The sequence below is a fragment of the Aulostomus chinensis genome, chromosome 8 (assembly GCF_037954235.1).
Source record: "Aulostomus chinensis isolate RoL2024-O1b breed Wild chromosome 8, RoL_Achi_v1.0, whole genome shotgun sequence".
NCBI lineage: Eukaryota > Metazoa > Chordata > Actinopteri > Syngnathiformes > Aulostomidae > Aulostomus > Aulostomus chinensis.
In genome coordinates, this window is record NC_141327.1 from 7168951 (window position 1) to 7186005 (window position 17055).

At 41.6% G+C, this 17055-nt stretch overlaps 2 protein-coding genes across 4 annotated transcripts in view; one reads left to right on the top strand and one right to left on the bottom strand.

The window, feature by feature from the left end:
- Positions 1–9378, top strand: part of kdm2aa (lysine (K)-specific demethylase 2Aa) — a 28486-nt gene extending 19108 nt beyond the window's left edge. The window contains exons 22-26 of one of the 2 annotated variants that reach the window (XM_086210665.1): positions 122–373; positions 453–616; positions 1671–1817; positions 1896–2114; positions 4156–9377. In XM_086210665.1, the coding sequence (XP_086066791.1) occupies positions 122–373; positions 453–616; positions 1671–1817; positions 1896–2114; positions 4156–4337 (964 nt within the window). In that variant the 3' untranslated portion in view covers positions 4338–9377. Of the gene's footprint in view, positions 1–121; positions 374–452; positions 617–1670; positions 1818–1895; positions 2115–4155 lie in introns of both variants that reach the window. The other variant, XM_086210666.1, reaches the window with a different exon arrangement.
- spcs3 (signal peptidase complex subunit 3) lies at positions 7232–13043 on the bottom strand. 2 transcript variants are annotated; one of them, XM_086210668.1, is made up of 5 exons: positions 12772–13043; positions 10658–10732; positions 9635–9704; positions 9283–9398; positions 7232–7503 (listed from the first exon to the last, which is right to left on the bottom strand). In XM_086210668.1, the coding sequence occupies exons 1-5, from the start codon at positions 12912–12914 to the stop codon at positions 7371–7373; spliced, it is 537 nt and encodes a 178-aa protein (XP_086066794.1). In that variant the 5' UTR covers positions 12915–13043; the 3' UTR covers positions 7232–7370. The 2 variants fall into 2 exon arrangements, with proteins under 2 accessions (XP_086066794.1, XP_086066793.1); XM_086210667.1 differs by having other exon boundaries at positions 9635–9709; positions 10657–10732; positions 12772–13038.
- Between the last annotated feature and the right edge of the window lie 4012 nt (positions 13044–17055).

The window sequence follows — 17055 nt, forward strand, 5'->3', positions numbered from 1 at the left end:
ATTCCTTAATTTGTCGTTGTAACTCATAATGATATTTATCATCATGTAGTACTGTATTGTCATACTGTGAAATGGTTGCAAAAAAGTTTGAAAAACACTAAAAAAAAATTTGGTGTTGCAGGCCTAGACTTCGGGGTAACCATGGCGACCGAGGCACTAGGGATCATTCTGTGTCCTCCTCAGAGGATGATGAAGCTGCTGCTCCCTCTGCATCCTCCACCATGTCACCTCCTTCCCTTCTTTCCCTGCCTTCCTTTAAGGATGTGGGCAATGAGAGAGGAGGCGAGAAGGAGGTGTGGGTGTCTGTGTTCCGCTACTTGAGCAGAGGCGAGCTTCTGGCCTGCATGACTGTCTGCAAGGCTTGGTATAAGTGGTACGACATGGTTCCTACTCTACGAACACCACATGATTGATGAGCTTCCTTTAAGTCACACAACATCTGTCCTGTGCAGGAGCTGCGATAAGCGCCTGTGGAGCCATGTGGATGTGAGCCGGTGCAGCCCACTCAGTAACCAGGCCCTGGCAGGAATCATCAAACGCCAGCCCACCTCTCTGGACCTCTCTTGGACTCCCCTGGCCAAGAGACAGCTCAACTGCCTGCTCACCAGACTGCCAGGTACAAGACAAAGTGGGATTGATATTGTGACATTGAAACACTTTTGGTTTCAGTGTGAAAGGGTATAATCAGCATCCATTTGTTGGTTACATGACTCTGTTGTAGACAGTCGGCTCCAGCTCTGATCAACATTGTCTGAAACATGACATCCAATTGGAGATGCTCATTTCACCCCTTTTACGATGATGTCTGTTTCCTGCAGATCAAAACTGTAAACACCCCTTGTCACAATTACCCAGCTTGACACACAATACAATTTAAAAACACATTTACTAATGATGCATCTAACATGGAGGCTACAATACTGAGTGGTTTACGAAGCCTCCAATTCAAAGATCCCTGTCTGCACATTGGCTAGCATCTCACTCTCCAGGCTGGAACCTATCCCAGCAGCCTTCGGGTGTCAGGGCTAACACATATAGACAGACAACCATTCACACTCACAGCCACGCTGACAGTCAATTTAGAGTATCAATCAGCCTCGTCCCCACTTGCATGTTTTTGGAGTATTGGAGGAAGTTGGGGTACCCAGAGAGAACCCACACAGGCACAGGGAGAACATGCAAACTTCACACAGAAAGATCCTGTGCTCCAGCCAGGGCTCCAACCCAGAACTTTCTTGCTGTGAGGCGACAGTGCTAACCACTGCACCACCGTGCTGCCCCGTTCTAAATAGCCATTTTTAAATTTTGGAATTGTCAGAAGTAGAGACAGAATCTTCTAAACCAGTCCAATATTGTCCAACTCAGTCACACAGTTGCTCAAGTAACGCACCTATTGGGAGCCATGCTGTTTAATGCTAGTTATGCTAAATGTGCTGGCATATGACAGTTTCTAAATACTGGAGACGCAAACTTTATATTTCTTTACACAGTAAGGCTCTTTTGTCTGGCAAGTACGCTAACATCAGAAAAAAACTGTAATATTTTTGGCCATTGTCCTTAAACAAACTGAATGTAGATTGTTATGTGGTACAATGTGTGGTATAACATGCAAACACATATCCTGCTGTCTCTGTCATTTCTGGGCTCTATAACTCTTAATATTTTTGCAGGTCTGAGAGAGCTGAGGGTGGCGGGTCTTTCATGGTCATGTCTGTCAGCACTGGTCTCGCCAACTCTGCCTTCCCTCCGCCTGCTGGACTTACGCTGGTGTGAAGGCATGAAAGATAGCCAGCTCAAAGAGCTCATCACCCAACCAGGTCAGGAGTAGCAGAAACAAGCAGGTATGAACTGAAATAAGTACAGGATACCTTACCTCTCCCTATCTCTCGCTTTAGGCTCTGAGTCATCCCGGTGCAGACTTAGGAACATGGTGACACTGCGTCTGTCTGGTCTGGATGTCAGTGAGTCCACTCTAAGGCTGCTGCAGCGCCACATGCCCCAGCTGGAGAGGCTCGACCTGGCTCATTGCAAAGATGTAACAGACTCATCCATCGCTCTGCTGGCAGCCTCTGGGACACACACTCGCAACAATCTCACTGAGCTCACACTTGCAGGTCAGTGTCATACTTACTAAAGAGACAAGCCATAGCATTTGATTAAATTCATGTCTCACCTCCTCCCTTCTTACAGTGGTTTCCCTAATTCTTCATATGTAAAATGATCCAAGAGCTGAAATTTTTTCTGAGGGGAATAGGGTTAGTCTGTAGTGCATTCTGCTTCAGTTAAATACAGTAGAGATGATCATAGAGAGCAGGAGGCTGGATAGAGATTGTAATGTGGCTAAAAAATTAGGGTTGTCACAATACTAGAATTTCAATATTCGATACCGATACCGATACCAAGGAAAAAACTCAATATTCAATAACATTTTCGATTCCACAGGGGAAAAAAATTGCACAATAAAAGGCATAAAAATGTTTTTGATGACGTCTTGAAAATACAAAAAAATAACATTTATTACAACACATCAGTTAATTAAGCAGCTGATGTTAATGTGTGCGCCTGTGGGCATTTATCATGATTCAACGCTCTCAAGTCTCACACATTCGCCATGTGACACACATTTCAGCCACTTATATGTTGCTAAATAGCATGTTGCTTAGCTGATGCTAGGAAAAGTAGTCGTCAATGAATAGCCTACAACACATCTATGATCTAACTCCCCCATTCTCACATCTCACACCCACAGAGAATGCAAACTTGAGAGCATTGATCACAGTAATGTTCAAACCTCAATGTTGTTGAAACGGGAGCTTTATTGACCTCTTGCAATTCTGTGTAAAGAGTGGGGTGTCTGTCTTTCAGGTGTTTTGTCAAGTTGCTAGAGCTACTTGACTTTGTCACTACTGCCTTATAGCAGTGCTTGCAAACAGGCCTGTTGATATCTGACTCCCCCCTGACTGTTTGCCTCATGTGCAAAATACTTCCATACTGCGCTTTTGCTTTTGACATTTTCTACTGAAATTGGTCACGAAGGTCCATAAACATCACACGCCATGTTTCACCTGTTCTTACACATGCTGAGCTTCTAGTAAGGGGAGAGGCAGAGAGGTAGTCTGTGTGTGCGGCAGTGCTAAGTGAAGCTGTGTGTCAAATGCAGGCGAAGGTGGTGCCGTTAGTATCAATAATTTTGACAAGTGAGTATCTTATCCGAATACTAGTTTTTAATATTGAATAATATCTGGTTATCAATACTTTTGACAACTCCATACAGATTAGCAGTGTTTTCTGTCATCCATCGCAATTTTTTTGTTTTAACAAGCGGCAGTCTTAAACACTGTGATACTATAGAGTTAAAAAGGAAGAGGGGATCAGAAAAATCTGCCGTTATTCATCTCTGCAAATGCTGATACTTCAAATTCGATTAAATCAAATTATCAGGATTTTTTTTGCACTGTTCTGTAAACTATTGTAGATACAAAGCATTAGCATTAATTTGATCACAGTCTGCTGCGACCTCAGTTTTTAGTTAACCTGGGGGGAAATTTTGGTTTGCAGAATTTTCTATTTTCCAGACATTTGCCTGGTGAGCTAAAAGGTTCATTTCAGACCTTGTTCTAACTGGTATTCTACCAGCTACAGTGTTAAAAGTTCTTGGTAGCCAGTCAGGAGCATGCATAAAAACATTCTCCGCCTTCATCATTCTTGTATTTTATAATGACATTTGATGTTACATTTAAAGGGTTGGTGTTGGCTGAAGCAAACAGGAAAAGTGTGAGAGATGGAAGATAGGAGGGAACATACATAGATGTAGTTTCTGATGTAGAACAACTGAGCAATGTGAATACGACGCAGTGCAAGGCAACCATTGCTAAGAATCTCAGAGAATATAATCAGGAAAAGGCTTACCTCAGACTCTAAACACTCTCCTACTGATGAGAATTTCATTTCCCAGGAGATGGTGGACTGAGTTACAGGGAAGATCTTTTTTCAGCTGATTTCAAAGTCTGAACATTACCTGGTCCAGAGCAGGCTTAACATAGTGTGCTCCCCTATTAATGTTAACTTTCTAGCACACCTCAGGGTAATTGATCAGCCTAATCAAAAAAATTGATCAGTATAACCAGGCTTCTGTCTGTCCTTCCTTCTCAACAGGTTGTAGTGAGCTGACCGACGGCTGCCTGTCCTACCTGAAGCGTCTCCCTTCTCTAACTCTGCTGGATCTCAGAGGCTGTAGGGGCATCAGCAGACGAGCCTGTGACGTCTTTATCTCTGACTTGTCTCTCATCGCCCTCTACTGTATGATGGAGGAGAAGCTCATCCAGCGTCTGGATTAATACATGCTCTCAGACTTATGCTGGGCTACCTTTTCAAACTGACAGAGAAAAGTGAATGTTGACATGGAACATCATGTCAACGGTCATGCTACAAAGGAACATCATTCCATTTGCAGATATGTTTTAGTGTGCGCTGGTTAAGACATTTGACATGTACATTTTTTGCTAATATGAAAAACTTAATAAAATATTGAATGTGTGTGCCCAAAGTCAGCCGGGATAGGATCCAGCCCCCCTGCGACCCTCAACGGGAGGTGGTATAGAAAATGGATGGATGGGTGGAATGTCTAAGTTTCATGTGACAGTCCCTTTTCCCTCGGGTGCTTCTGTGCTTGCTCCTTCATTCAACAGTTTGAGATTCACCAGTCCAAAGTCATTTTGAAAAATTCACAAAAGGTCACTTTTTTTGCTAAATTTGCTCAAACAAGACTAAAAGGACCTGTGTAATTCACTAATGCAGTGCTTACCGTGCTGCTTAACAAACAGCGTCTCTGTGCTGTTTGCAAGTAAACATATATGCATGTCTCATTTGGATCAAAAATTTTGCTCCATTCAATGCAAATGAACTTAATTTAAAACAAGGTCAAGAATGTGAGGGTCCCCAGACCTGGCTGCAGCATCAAGCTTGCAAACTGGTTTGATCAAAGTTTAAGAACTGATTTTTTTTTTTTTATCAAAATACAGCATTGAAATGAATGATTCCAAACGGAATGGTTTTATCCTCAATCATGTGAAAGCACGTTTTATAGTTTCTCCTCATTCTCTTGTAGGCCCCAGTCAAATTGAGTTTCCATCCCAAACAGCAGAAACAAAGGCCCTTTTCAAACATCCAATTGACCAGATGAGTCACAGAAGGTAAACAAGAGGTGTAAATATTATTATCAGCCCTGTCTGTGAAAATGGGCCAGGGTCCTGGTATTGTACAAGGTGGGCAGTGGAAATGCCTGTTACAATAATCTTGGGAGCCTTATTAATTGGATCAGTGAGCTCTGTTGACCCTGTCATGATCTTTCCACAAAGCTCCTGTGAAAAGGTCTTGTATCCGCAGTTTCGTCCCAGTTAACTGCTTCAGCCTCCTTGTCTCCTCTCTTCTCCATCCTTCCTACCAGAGAAACAGAAATTGATCCCAACTTGTTGTCTTGTAGGATGTCTCTGTTCCTTAAATGAATCTGATGGAGTTACAAGCAATGAAACACAGGTATGTGTATGGAGTACATAGAGGGAACGGCCAATAGGTCACTCCATCCTAGATTTATTACTGTCAAACTTAACAGAATCCAGCTCCATGAGATGAATTGTTATTCAAGAATGAAGTTGCAGGACTTCCTAGTATAAAAAAAAACAGAAAAATTACAATGGCTTGTGCAAAATAAATAAAATACTAAAAATAGACCATTTAAATACATCCTCCATGTAGACGGTTTACTAGAACTGGCAGGTAACAGTGGATCAACACAGCATTTGTGTACAGTTTCTGTATTCACCACCTTCCATCATATAAAAGTTTTCACCAGCTTTTTTCCACATCTGTGAAATCAAGACTGATGGATTTGCTTTTAAAGCCAAAAAAGCCAATTTTCTGGCTCAAACTGATTTGAATTTCTGATAATGCTATATAAAGACCTCATATGAACCAGTTTTAATGTATCAAAGTAACTTAATATGAACCAATTTTAGTAAATCAAAGTAACTGTCAATCATTGTCTATTTCAATGTGTAATAGCTTGAATGTTGGTTTTGTGAGGACAGGCTCAAACCTGCAGCCATCTAGAGATTATGCACCTTTAGTTTTGGTCTCAATCATTGTCTAATATACATTTAACTCCATGCTGGAAAAGACGGTCTCTTCATCTAGAAGATCCTCAACAAAACACATCTTTTGACAAAAGAATGTTACATACAGTCTGCTGAATGACTATCAGCCAACTTGGATTTTCATTTAAAACTGCTAAAATGTGAGCAATACGGACTGACTGACTGAGGAAATGACACAGCATTTCTGGATTATAAGAGGGAGGAGACTGAGGTTTATTAAAGGAAACCTGTTCCTGACCATGTTAGCTTCACAGACTCTGTTACCATAATACTTCCGTTATATATTAATAATGTCCCTTTCTGAAATGGGCTGGAGTTCCTCCTTTTCCAGAACAGGAAACTCAGATTCCCACACTGCAGAGTTGAAAGACTCAAGAATTTCGGAAATCATGCTTTCTGAAATCTGCCCCAGCAGTACTGATGGCACCACTTGGGTCAGTACCAGTCAGTCTTAACTACAATGATGACAGCTGAACCCTACATGTCTTCTAAATTCATAAATTGCATATGGAAGTAAGTTCATGAACTATTTGGTCAAACTTTCTGTGACACCTCACCTCATCAGGGTCTCGACTGAAGTCATCACCCATCCATTATGGTGTTTATAAGCATAAACAGCTGAAAAAATGTTTTAAATCTAAATAATATTCAATCACAACATTCGGTAGGACTAGTGTAGCATTTATGAAAATGAATAAATGATACCATGTGAATTGAAGTTAGATCAAGTACAGTTTGTTCAGCAGTAACAGTATATTTGACAGATGATACATCTGTGCCACAGATCACTTTTTATTGACATCTCTTTCCTGTTGCCTCTCTCTGGTGCTTGAATATTATACTGCTCAAGGTCCACGATAGTGTCTGGCCATGCTAGTTGCACAGGTTGTCATGATGTTGCCCACTGGCTGACCACCAAACAAATAGCCCTGCAGTTAAAATAACTCAAAATCATTTTGCTTGTCTGTGAAATGCCATATGTCTTGTCAATTCATATGTGTTGGTGAGGCATTCTATATCAATGAGCGTTAAATGTTCACCAATAATACACATTATTTTGGGGGAGGAAATAGATACTCTTGGTTTTCCGATCAACTTTTATTACAAACCAAAAATGCATTTCCATCCACGAAGAAACAGTATGTCACAAATTTGTGCATGTGCTTGTCTGGTCTCCATTAGTCTGTGTGAGCAATGGTTCAAACTGACCAGATGTGTCTAGTAGCTCTTGGTGGTCTCGTATGCATCAGGGAAAGGAAGGCTGACATGTCCACTTCCAGTCACTAGTGGCAGGATTCCAGCGTTGGGAACAACATTCCATGATAGTGTCAGAGTGATGTTCTTATTGGCCCTGAAAAACAGATGTGACAGCATAAGTTGCTGGGACTTACATGCAACTCATGTTCAGACTGACCCTCAGTCAGACTGTTCATTTGGTCATCTGATCTCCTGCTAGCAGCAAACATTTCTTCATAAGTGTGTGTGCATGTGTGTGTGTTATAACTGATGTGGAGAGAATGGCAGGAATAGTACTCTAGTCTGTGCCAGTGTTGGCTATTTAAACATTTCCATGGACTCTGGCCTTCGGCACACTTGGTATTACTATCTGTCCTCTGCTCAGCGTCTTCCCTTTTGGCTTGAAAATGTGGGTCCTGTGATCAGATCTCACTTCACTTCTCTGTATGCAAATGTAACAATTTGCATTTGTTACAAATCATGGAGAGATGAACCAAGTTTACATGTTGCAGTGGATTGTGTCGATCAACCTCAACCACTCATGTTTATGACATTTAAAATACTAAAAGGAATAACCATCTTGTTTCGAATTGTCCTTTTATTTTATGATAGAGAGATCAGCTGATTAGCTTTTAATTAAGAGCTGGTCCCCCAACTGCTTTTAAAGAGCAAGTGGTCTAAGCCATGTCTATTCCTTGTCTTCTTCCTAACAAAACAAACCACCAAAAATGTTTGATGTACAAAAAATGCCCTTTTCATAGGATCTGATGTTGTGATAATATGCAGCTGATGAAGCAGTCCTTCAATGTGACAAAGAACTGGCAATTGCATATGCAATGTGGAAAGAATGTGGCCCAGACCACCCCTGAATGTTGGTTTCAGTGATCAGATCTGAAGACACACAGTGTGTGCAAACGTGAAATTAAGGCAGACCACTTGTGATTGGATGCTCAGGACAGATTTTAATACTAGATGGGCACAGGATCCATGCCACACTGCGCAGAAGAGAACGTGATGGAGCTCCTTTGTCTTACAAGCCAAAAAGTAACAAATAAGGCTGTGCAAAACAGCTTAAAATCATCACCATTATTTCAGTCCTTCCCCAATGTAAATATTCTGAACTATTAAAAGGAAAGTTTTAGCCGAATAATTGTAATGTGGACAGATCAGCGAGAGGTTCCTAATATTGATTTTGATACATTTTCAATCAACTGCCTTGCTGTAGTTGGGACTAAAATTGTAGTCTCAATTTACAATTAATCTTGATTTTAATGATGGTATGAGTAATTGCCCTGTCCTCGCACAAAACTGCATGCAGTCAATGCTGTTGCAACCCTGCTATGTGCCAGTTCTGTCAACAAGTTACAATTACCTTCACTGAGTCCTGGCCCCCTTGGTTATCTGTTCAATTTAAAACTGCAACATGATAAATTAAACAAATGTGCATATATTACCAGTGATTGTCCTTCAGCTCCAATTGATTTCAGATTCACATGTACAAGGGAGCATGAAGAAAGTTTTTTATATTGAAAGGTTTTGAGGGCCATTGTGGTTTTCCTACAGACCTTTTCCTAACCTGCAATTTTTCTCCAACTTTCTGTCAGCTTTGTGGCATGGCTTTATTCAGTGTATCTCCTCCTAGAGATTTGTGTCAATATGTAGCCAGTAAGATTTTACACTATATTGTATCTCAGTTGCTGTTATGGAGGGATGTTGTAGTAACATAGCAAGTAATGGATCTAATTAAATAGCAGGTAATGGTGTACTTAAAAAGCAATTTTTGATGTGTAAAACTTGGGTGTTTTTGAGCAACAATTGATTGACTGAAATCCACAGTGGAAGCTACTCCACGTGTGTATCTATGAGGGAGAGAATGAGTATATTTGTGGCTCACCTGAGTCCATTCCCATCATCAAAGAAGAAGTATTTTGATTTTGTGTCTCTGAGGGTCAGTTTGGTTTTTTCACCTCGAAGGACAATCTTATCCCACAGCACCACCTGGTTCAGTGACTGATATACACACACACACACACACACACACACACACACACACACACACACACACACACACACACACACACACAAAATGAAGGGCAGACTTCAAGCTCAATGTGGTTTTCAGTGAGTGTGGCCATCAGTCAGGTAGCTCTCTTTTGTTACTATACCAATATAACTGTATTGTTGTATTGTCTAGTCACAGTGTGTGTGTGTGTGTGTGTGTGTGTGTGTGTGCGTGTGCGTCTTACATTGCTCTTTGTGGCATACTCTGCAGACAGGTAGAGAAACAGCTGCTTGACATTCCAGTCAAAAATAGGCTGTAGATGTAACAAGAGTCAGGGAAGAACAAGAGGAAAAAACCCAAACCTTCCACTGGCCATTACAGAACTGCTACTCCAACTGGTACCGGGGAACACAACATGAGCCCTAACTCCTCACAGAGGGTTGGGATTAGGGTGGAGGCAAAAAACTGAATCTGAACACCTCTGCAGTTACAATTCTCAAAATGAGGTTGTTGCAGGTAACTCATAGACAGACTCTTAGCCATAATAAGATAAATCCACCATCCCCTACTGTGTTTTTCAGATTCAGATTCAGATTCAGATTCAGATAACTTTATTTATCCCCGAGGGGCAATTAAAGATCACAACTCAAAGCCTGATACAACTAGTGTTAATTTTCCACTTGTTTCACAGTGATCCAAAAATTACAAAAATCAAAGATGTTATAGTTAAAACCTGTTTGCAGTCAACCTTCTTCCAGAACAAAAGACCCCAAATGAATATCATCCTTAAGCTAGTTGAGATCATTCGCCTGGTGCAAGTGCAAACATGTCACCTTTGTTTTACAGTGTGCTTTACAGTGTGCAGAATAGAGAACCTGACTTGGTCCCCTGTGATTAATATGACATCAGATCTGCAGAATTCCCAAATATCCAAGTGGTACAGGTAAGTGATATTGTAAGCATGCTCAGGCCTGGAGCAATGTTAAGTCACAATTACAAGACAATTGAACCAAGTGTGAGTGTGCACTACAGCTTCACTGTCAGCCTCCGGCATGCTGGCCTCCCACTGATGTGCTGCAATGGAGCTCCTCGCACCCCCTTGTACAGCTGGTTCATCTATTGGCGATAAAATCAATAGCACAAATCGAAATTGTTTTTTTTTTTTTTTTTGTTAGATTAAATGTGCTGCCCTTGCTTGAATTGGAATCTAACAGATATTTTAAATTCCAACTTGTCTTGCTGAAAAGAAAAAGTTTTGTGAAGGATATCAGCTGAGAGGTCAAAAGTGATGAATCCCAGATCACTGCGCTCTCTGGGTCCTGTAAAGTCATCAACGTTCTTCCTGTTGATATTTAGAGAGAGGAATTAAACACTGGAGGAAAAAGATAAAATAGGTAAACATGCTAATAATGCTGACTGTGTAAGCTCAAAAGGTGTAAGGCTTATAGACAGACTGAAATTTATTTCACACCTTGTTTCTATTTTTTACCTCGGCCTGCTTCTGCATGATTGTATATATGAGATTTGTTTTCAAAATTTGTTTCCTCAAATGTTTTAATTAACTTCAGTCCTAAATAAAACTGTCAAGCATTAATAGAGAATTTAACACTTCAAATGCCAGTTTTGTATGGAGATACATAATCATCATGCTCATTTTTTTGAAAAAACAAAACATAAATATTTGCACATTCCACCTACAGGATGTCAATGTCTATCAATTGATGTAGGATTCCATTTTTATAGTATTGATAGTTCATCCAAAAATTAAAATAAACTCATTATCTCATTCTCATGCAGATGTAGGGTTGGGAGAAGTATTTTGGTCCAAAAAAACACTGAGTTTCACAGGAAACGTGTTGAAGTTATCGCCGAAGAGCAATTTTTTGAATGTAAATAAATAAATAAAACTTGACACCATGTTTTTTTACTCAATTTTCACTGTAGCCTGTACCTCCCTGTCATAACGCTATGTTTTTGTGAGGCTAAAAACACAGTCGGTGGTATTTTTCCAAACAACTTGACATGTTGAGGTTTCAGGATGCTTGGATTACTCAAGACAAGCAGTATGGAGGTATTTAATGGTAACTACGGTATGTTTCATTTATATTTGAAAATTGATTACCATTCCTTTCATTTTTTTGGGAGATTACTACAACATCTCTGCAACACACAATGCTGTGTGACCTAAATAAACTTCACCCAACCTTCTGGTATAATGACTTAAATTTCATTTTAGCGTGAACTATCCCTTTAATAATTTCATTAAGTCCTGATCAGAACTGCCAAATATTGACTGCATTTAAAATTTGTGATCCTTTGATTCCAAATTAGTATGATGATACCACATGGGCAGAGGGGGAAGGTGGAATGTCATAAGCAAATTGCAGTTCATCGAAGTACCTACTTAAAGCATTCAGGGGCAACCACTCACGCACGCACACCAATTTCTCAGTCCATAGATAGCTACCACCCAAGGCATCCTTCTCAATACATCTTAACCACTTTTTTTCTATTTTTGCTACAATGATCTACAAACCTTTTCAACGACAAATAATAATGCCATTTCACAAATAATAAATAATTTTAAAAAATATGCATAATAAATTTAAGAAATCCCAAAAAAGATATTTTACACAGTGCAGACTATAGACAATGAAAAGTGTTGTGGAAATTCCAATATGTAAATCAAAATAACACCCCATTACTTTGCAAATATCACAGCCATAGCATTATTACAGCCTAATGAATATAATACAAATATTAAAAAGTACCAAAAAAAAAAAAAAAGTCCAAGCAGGGTCGGGGTTAAACTTGAAGAATGAAGGCAAACTTTTGTCGCTACATCTTAATGTATCCTAATCCTCCCTCATGACGTGTTTTCTTTCTTTTTCGAAATGTTTAGCATTAAGAATAGTTTTAATGATCTATTTTAAAACTTTTTTTAAATTTTCTATCTTCTATTGCAATTAAATAAAGCTGTTTTGCAAGTTCACTTCAATACGCTTCTCTTGCCTACTGCTGAGAACTGCACCTGCACGACTCTCCATCATCGCACTATGTCCCATTACTCCTGTAGATTGTGGGACATCGTGGTTAAAAGCGGGCTAACAAACTAAAATCTGGTCCCATTATAAGACAAATACCCCTGTGGTCATACATTCTCTTCAAAGTCTCACGGACAAAAACACGAACGAGTGACATCTGGCCAAATGTCACTAGAACGATATGATTAGCACCTCATAGCAATCGGTTAGCGTTAGCCTGTGATGCATTATGACGTTGTCAGCTCTGGACATAAACGTTCCACATAAGCAATACAACACAAATCATACACCTAGTGTTACCATGTGTTAGAAAAGATACTTTGACAGCAATTCTTACAGCATGACTTTCGAGACATGGATATCCACAGGAACTCTTCTGTCTTTGAACGCTGTTGTGATGAAACAGCCGAAAGTTAAGGCCGCCATGACGCTCAGAGAGAAGGCGAACAGAGAGTTTGCTCTGGACAAAACCGTATTCATCGTTATACAGCAGCTTAAAATACACTGATTTACAGGACAGTCCGTTTAAACGACACGTATTCCAAAAACTGCTGCCGCTAGATTGACTACCGGGTACCAAACGGAAACCGCTTTTTCTTTAGTGTTTTGGCAGTCTAAACATTCAGGTAGCGCACTGCTGCCTCCTATGGCGGTGAACTCGGATTGTTCCTCCCGGGGAATGTTTATTTTCCGGGGGTCTGTCATTTGTCATTTGTCATTTGTGAAATGAGTGTGATCACAGTTATACAGTTTAGATCTAGATATATTCACCTGACGTCAGCAGCAGGCCAACCATAAGTATCCATGTACTGTAGTTACTGTTGCTGTCATTAAAAAACAAAATGTCAATAAGTGTAATGTAACTGGTTGCCTCATGAAAATGACCTGAATGTTTTTTGTTTGTTTGTTTGTTTGTTTTTTTAGCAATGTCGTAACGAGGCACGAGCCCATTGTGGCAACGGAGGAAATCAAAACCATGTCACCGTTAAAAGAAATGCAGTTGGAGGGTCAGAGATAGAAAGGCCCAACCTGAATGCTTGCAGGGGGGGTCGGTCCCCCACAACTGTTACCAGGGTCAGAGTTCCACTAAAAGAGGCCGCAGGGATGAACCTGAAACACATTTGTGGATTTCATATGGTCGTGAAAGAAGAAAATTGTTCAGGACAGACTGTTAGTTGCTTTTACAATGTTGTTTTACATTGAGATGAGCATAATGATGGATATTGGCTTTTTTTTTCTTTGACCAATCCAGAATAAGACTGCCCCCATGCCTTCTCCTCCTTCTACCCCAAAATGTGACTTCATTGAGGCGCAGGTGGAGATGACCTAAAATACCTTTTTTTTTTGTATGTATACATTATAATCTGATGGTACAAACACTGACATTGTTAACAAGTTTGATGGGGGAATGCATCCCACCCACTGACATCAATTTGGTGCATATCGACATATATATATATTCAATACATGTGAATAATGAGTTGGACTATGATTTTTTGCTTTCCTCTTCTGGTGCTGTAGAAGTCAAGTCAAGTCAAGTAAATTTTATTTGTATCGCTCCAAATCCCAACAAAATTTATCTCATGACACTCAAAAAGTAGAGCAGGTCTAGTACCACACTCCTTAAATGAATTCACACCCAACAATTCTCCATGAGCAAGCACATCCTGCAACAGTGGTGACGAAACCTTCCTTTTAATTGGCAGGAACATCGAGCAGATCCAGGCTCAATGGGGATGGCCATCTGCATGGAAAGAGAGCAGGAGAGCGGGGCAGAGACAAAGACAGATAATGGAGGAAGACAGATATACAAAAGAAAAGAGGGGGACAGAGATAAAGGGAGAGAGAAAGGAGGAGAGACTGATGGACAGACAGAAACGTGAGCAGGTGGCGCTACGGGTGGTAGCTTGAGCCTCTTCAGGTCTGTAGCCTCCTCCAGCAGCACCCGGAATCTGGAATGTGAGCCCAAAAGCTCTGGAGAAGAAGACGAGTTAGTAATACATATGAGTATGATTTATGTATAACACATACGGAAGGACAAAGAGGAGAGAGAGGAGGAGAGAGAAGCCCAGTGCACCATGCGAGATCCCCCGGCAGTCTAAGCCTATGGCAGCATATCTAAGGGCCAGCCTAAGCAGCCCTAACTATAAGCCTGATCAAAAACGAAGGTCTTAAGTCTACTCTTAAAGTTAGGTCGAGAGGGTGTCAAACTCTGAAACTGGGAGACAGTTCCACAGGAGGGGAGCCTGATAGCTGAAGGGTCTGGGTCCCATTCTTCTTTTAGAAACTCTTGGAACCATAAGTAACCCTGCATCCTGGGAGCGAAGGGTTCTAGCTGGGTAATAGGGGACTATGAGCTCTGTCAAATATGAAGGAGCCTGATTGTTGAGGACTTTGTATGTTAGAAGGAGAATCGTCCTCCACTTATCCGGTGGGTCCAGGTCACGGGAGCAGCAGCCTCAGCAAGGTAGCCCACACTGTCCTCTCCCCAGCCACTTCCACCAGCTCTTCCGGGGGAATCCTGAGGTGTTCCCAGGCCAGCCGAGAGATACAATCCCTCCAGCATGTCCTGGGTCGGCCTCAAGGCCTCCTCCCTGTTGGGCATACAAGGAACACCTCCCGAGGGAGACGTCCAGGAGGCATCCTCACCAGATGCCCAAACCACCTTGACTGACTCCTCTCGACATGGAGGAGCAGCGGCTCTACTCTGTGCCCCTCCCGAATGACTGAGCTTCTCACCCTATCTCTAAGGGAGAGCCCAGCCACCCTGTGGAGGAAACTTGTATTGTATTCGTGATCTTGTTCTTTCGGTCATTACCCAGAGCTCATGACCAAAAGTGAGGGTTGGAACGTAGATTGACTGATAAATCAAGAGCCTCGCCTATTGGCTAAGCTCCCTCTTCACCACAACGGACTAGTTTAGCACCTGCATCACTGCGGATTCCGCCCCAATCTGCCTGTCAATCTCCCACTCCATTCTACCCTCACTCATGAAGAAGACCCCGAGACACTTAAACTCCTCCACCTGAGGCAGGACCTCCCCCCTCGACCTGAAGTGGGCAAACCACTCTTTTCCAAATTGTCCCAGCAAGAGCTGTAGGTCGTGGCCTGATGGAGCTAAGAAGACCACATCATCCGCAAAAAGCAGAGACAACATCCTCCCGCCACCAAACTCGACCCCCTCCACCAATTCTGTCCATAAACATTATGAACAGAACTGGTGACAAAGGGCAGCCTTGGCGGAGTCCAACCCTCACAGGGAACAAGTCCGACTTACTGCAATGCGGACCAGACTCTCAATCCTCCGGTAGAAAGACTGAACGGTCCTTTGTAAGGGGCCATCCACCCCATACTCCTGGAGTACCCCTCACAGGGTGCCCTTGGGAACACGGTCATAAGCCTTCTCCATATCCACAAAACACATGTGGACTGGTTGGGTAAACTCCCATGCCCCCTCCAGCACCATAGCGGGGGGGGGAGGTTGACGAGCTGATCCACAGTTCCACAGCCGGGACAAAAACCACACAGCTCCTCCTCAATCTGAGGTTTGACTATCGCCCTGACCCTCCTCTCCAGTACCCTGGCATAGACCTTTCCAGGGAGGCTGAGGAGTGTGATCCCCCGATAGTTGGAACACACCCTCTGGTCCCCTTTCTTAAAGATGGGGACCACCACCCCGGTCTGCCACTCCAAAGGCACTGCCCCCGATGTCTACGCTATGTTGCAGAGATGTGTCAACCAAGACAGATCCACAACATCCAGAGCCTTGAGATACCCCGGGCGGATCTCATCCACCCCCGGAGCTCTGCCACCGCAGACTTGCTTAACTGCCTCAGCAACTTCTGCCCCGAAGATTAGACGACATCCCCCCCAGCACTCCCCAAACTCTATCTCCTCCTTGGAACATCAGTAATACCTAAAAAAAATCTATGCCATGGAAAAATGTAAAGAAATATTTGGAAGTATATGTGTGATACTGTCTCTAACAATATGAGCTGATGAGAACTGAAACTGAAACATTTCAGGACTTGAAACCTCATTGGAAGATGAACTGAGCAACTGAAGAGAAATTATCGGGGATTTTATAAATTTTCATGAAAAATAACAGATACTCACCTTGTAAACTACTCTTCTCTCCTGTGAACATGAACAGGGGAGAAAATGTTATCCTAAATGAGCTGTAAAAATTTATTTTCGTTTATAAAGGACCTATTGTATATTTTTTAAAAATGGCATGCCTGCCAATAATTTTTTTTCTCAGAGGACTTGACGAAGATGGCACATCAATTATTTACTTTCGTATAAAGTTCATTGATATGAAAAGTCTATACAGCTTTTGCCTGTTAGTATGAACATGCACAATGCTCAAAGCACATTTTAATGTCATTTCAAGTATGCTAAGCACTCAGATGTCCTATATGATGCCAACTGTTAATCAGTTGCCGAGACATTTCTAAAGGAATTAGTCTATTAACATTCACTCATTTTCATGAGCAGCAGCAAACAATAAATAGCAGAGTAACTTGTTTATTAAGCTTAGTGGGCTAATAAATACCCCAATTTTGGCTTTATTGTAGTAGCGATTTATTTCTACACAGTGAAAAACTATGCTAAGTTAGTT

Excerpts from the sequence above, each read along its gene's own strand:
- spcs3 (XM_086210667.1), bottom strand. The coding sequence starts at position 12,914 with ATGAATACGGTTTTGTCCAGAGCAAACTCTCTGTTCGCCTTCTCTCTG. Across the intron at positions 9,710-10,656 it reads CTTTTGACCTCTCAGCTGAT|CTACAGCCTATTTTTGACTG; the intron begins ATCCTTCACAAA and ends CTCTTGTTACAT. Across the intron at positions 7,504-9,282 it reads GATGATGGGAATGGACTCAG|GGCCAATAAGAACATCACTC; the intron begins GTGAGCCACAAA and ends TCTGTTTTTCAG.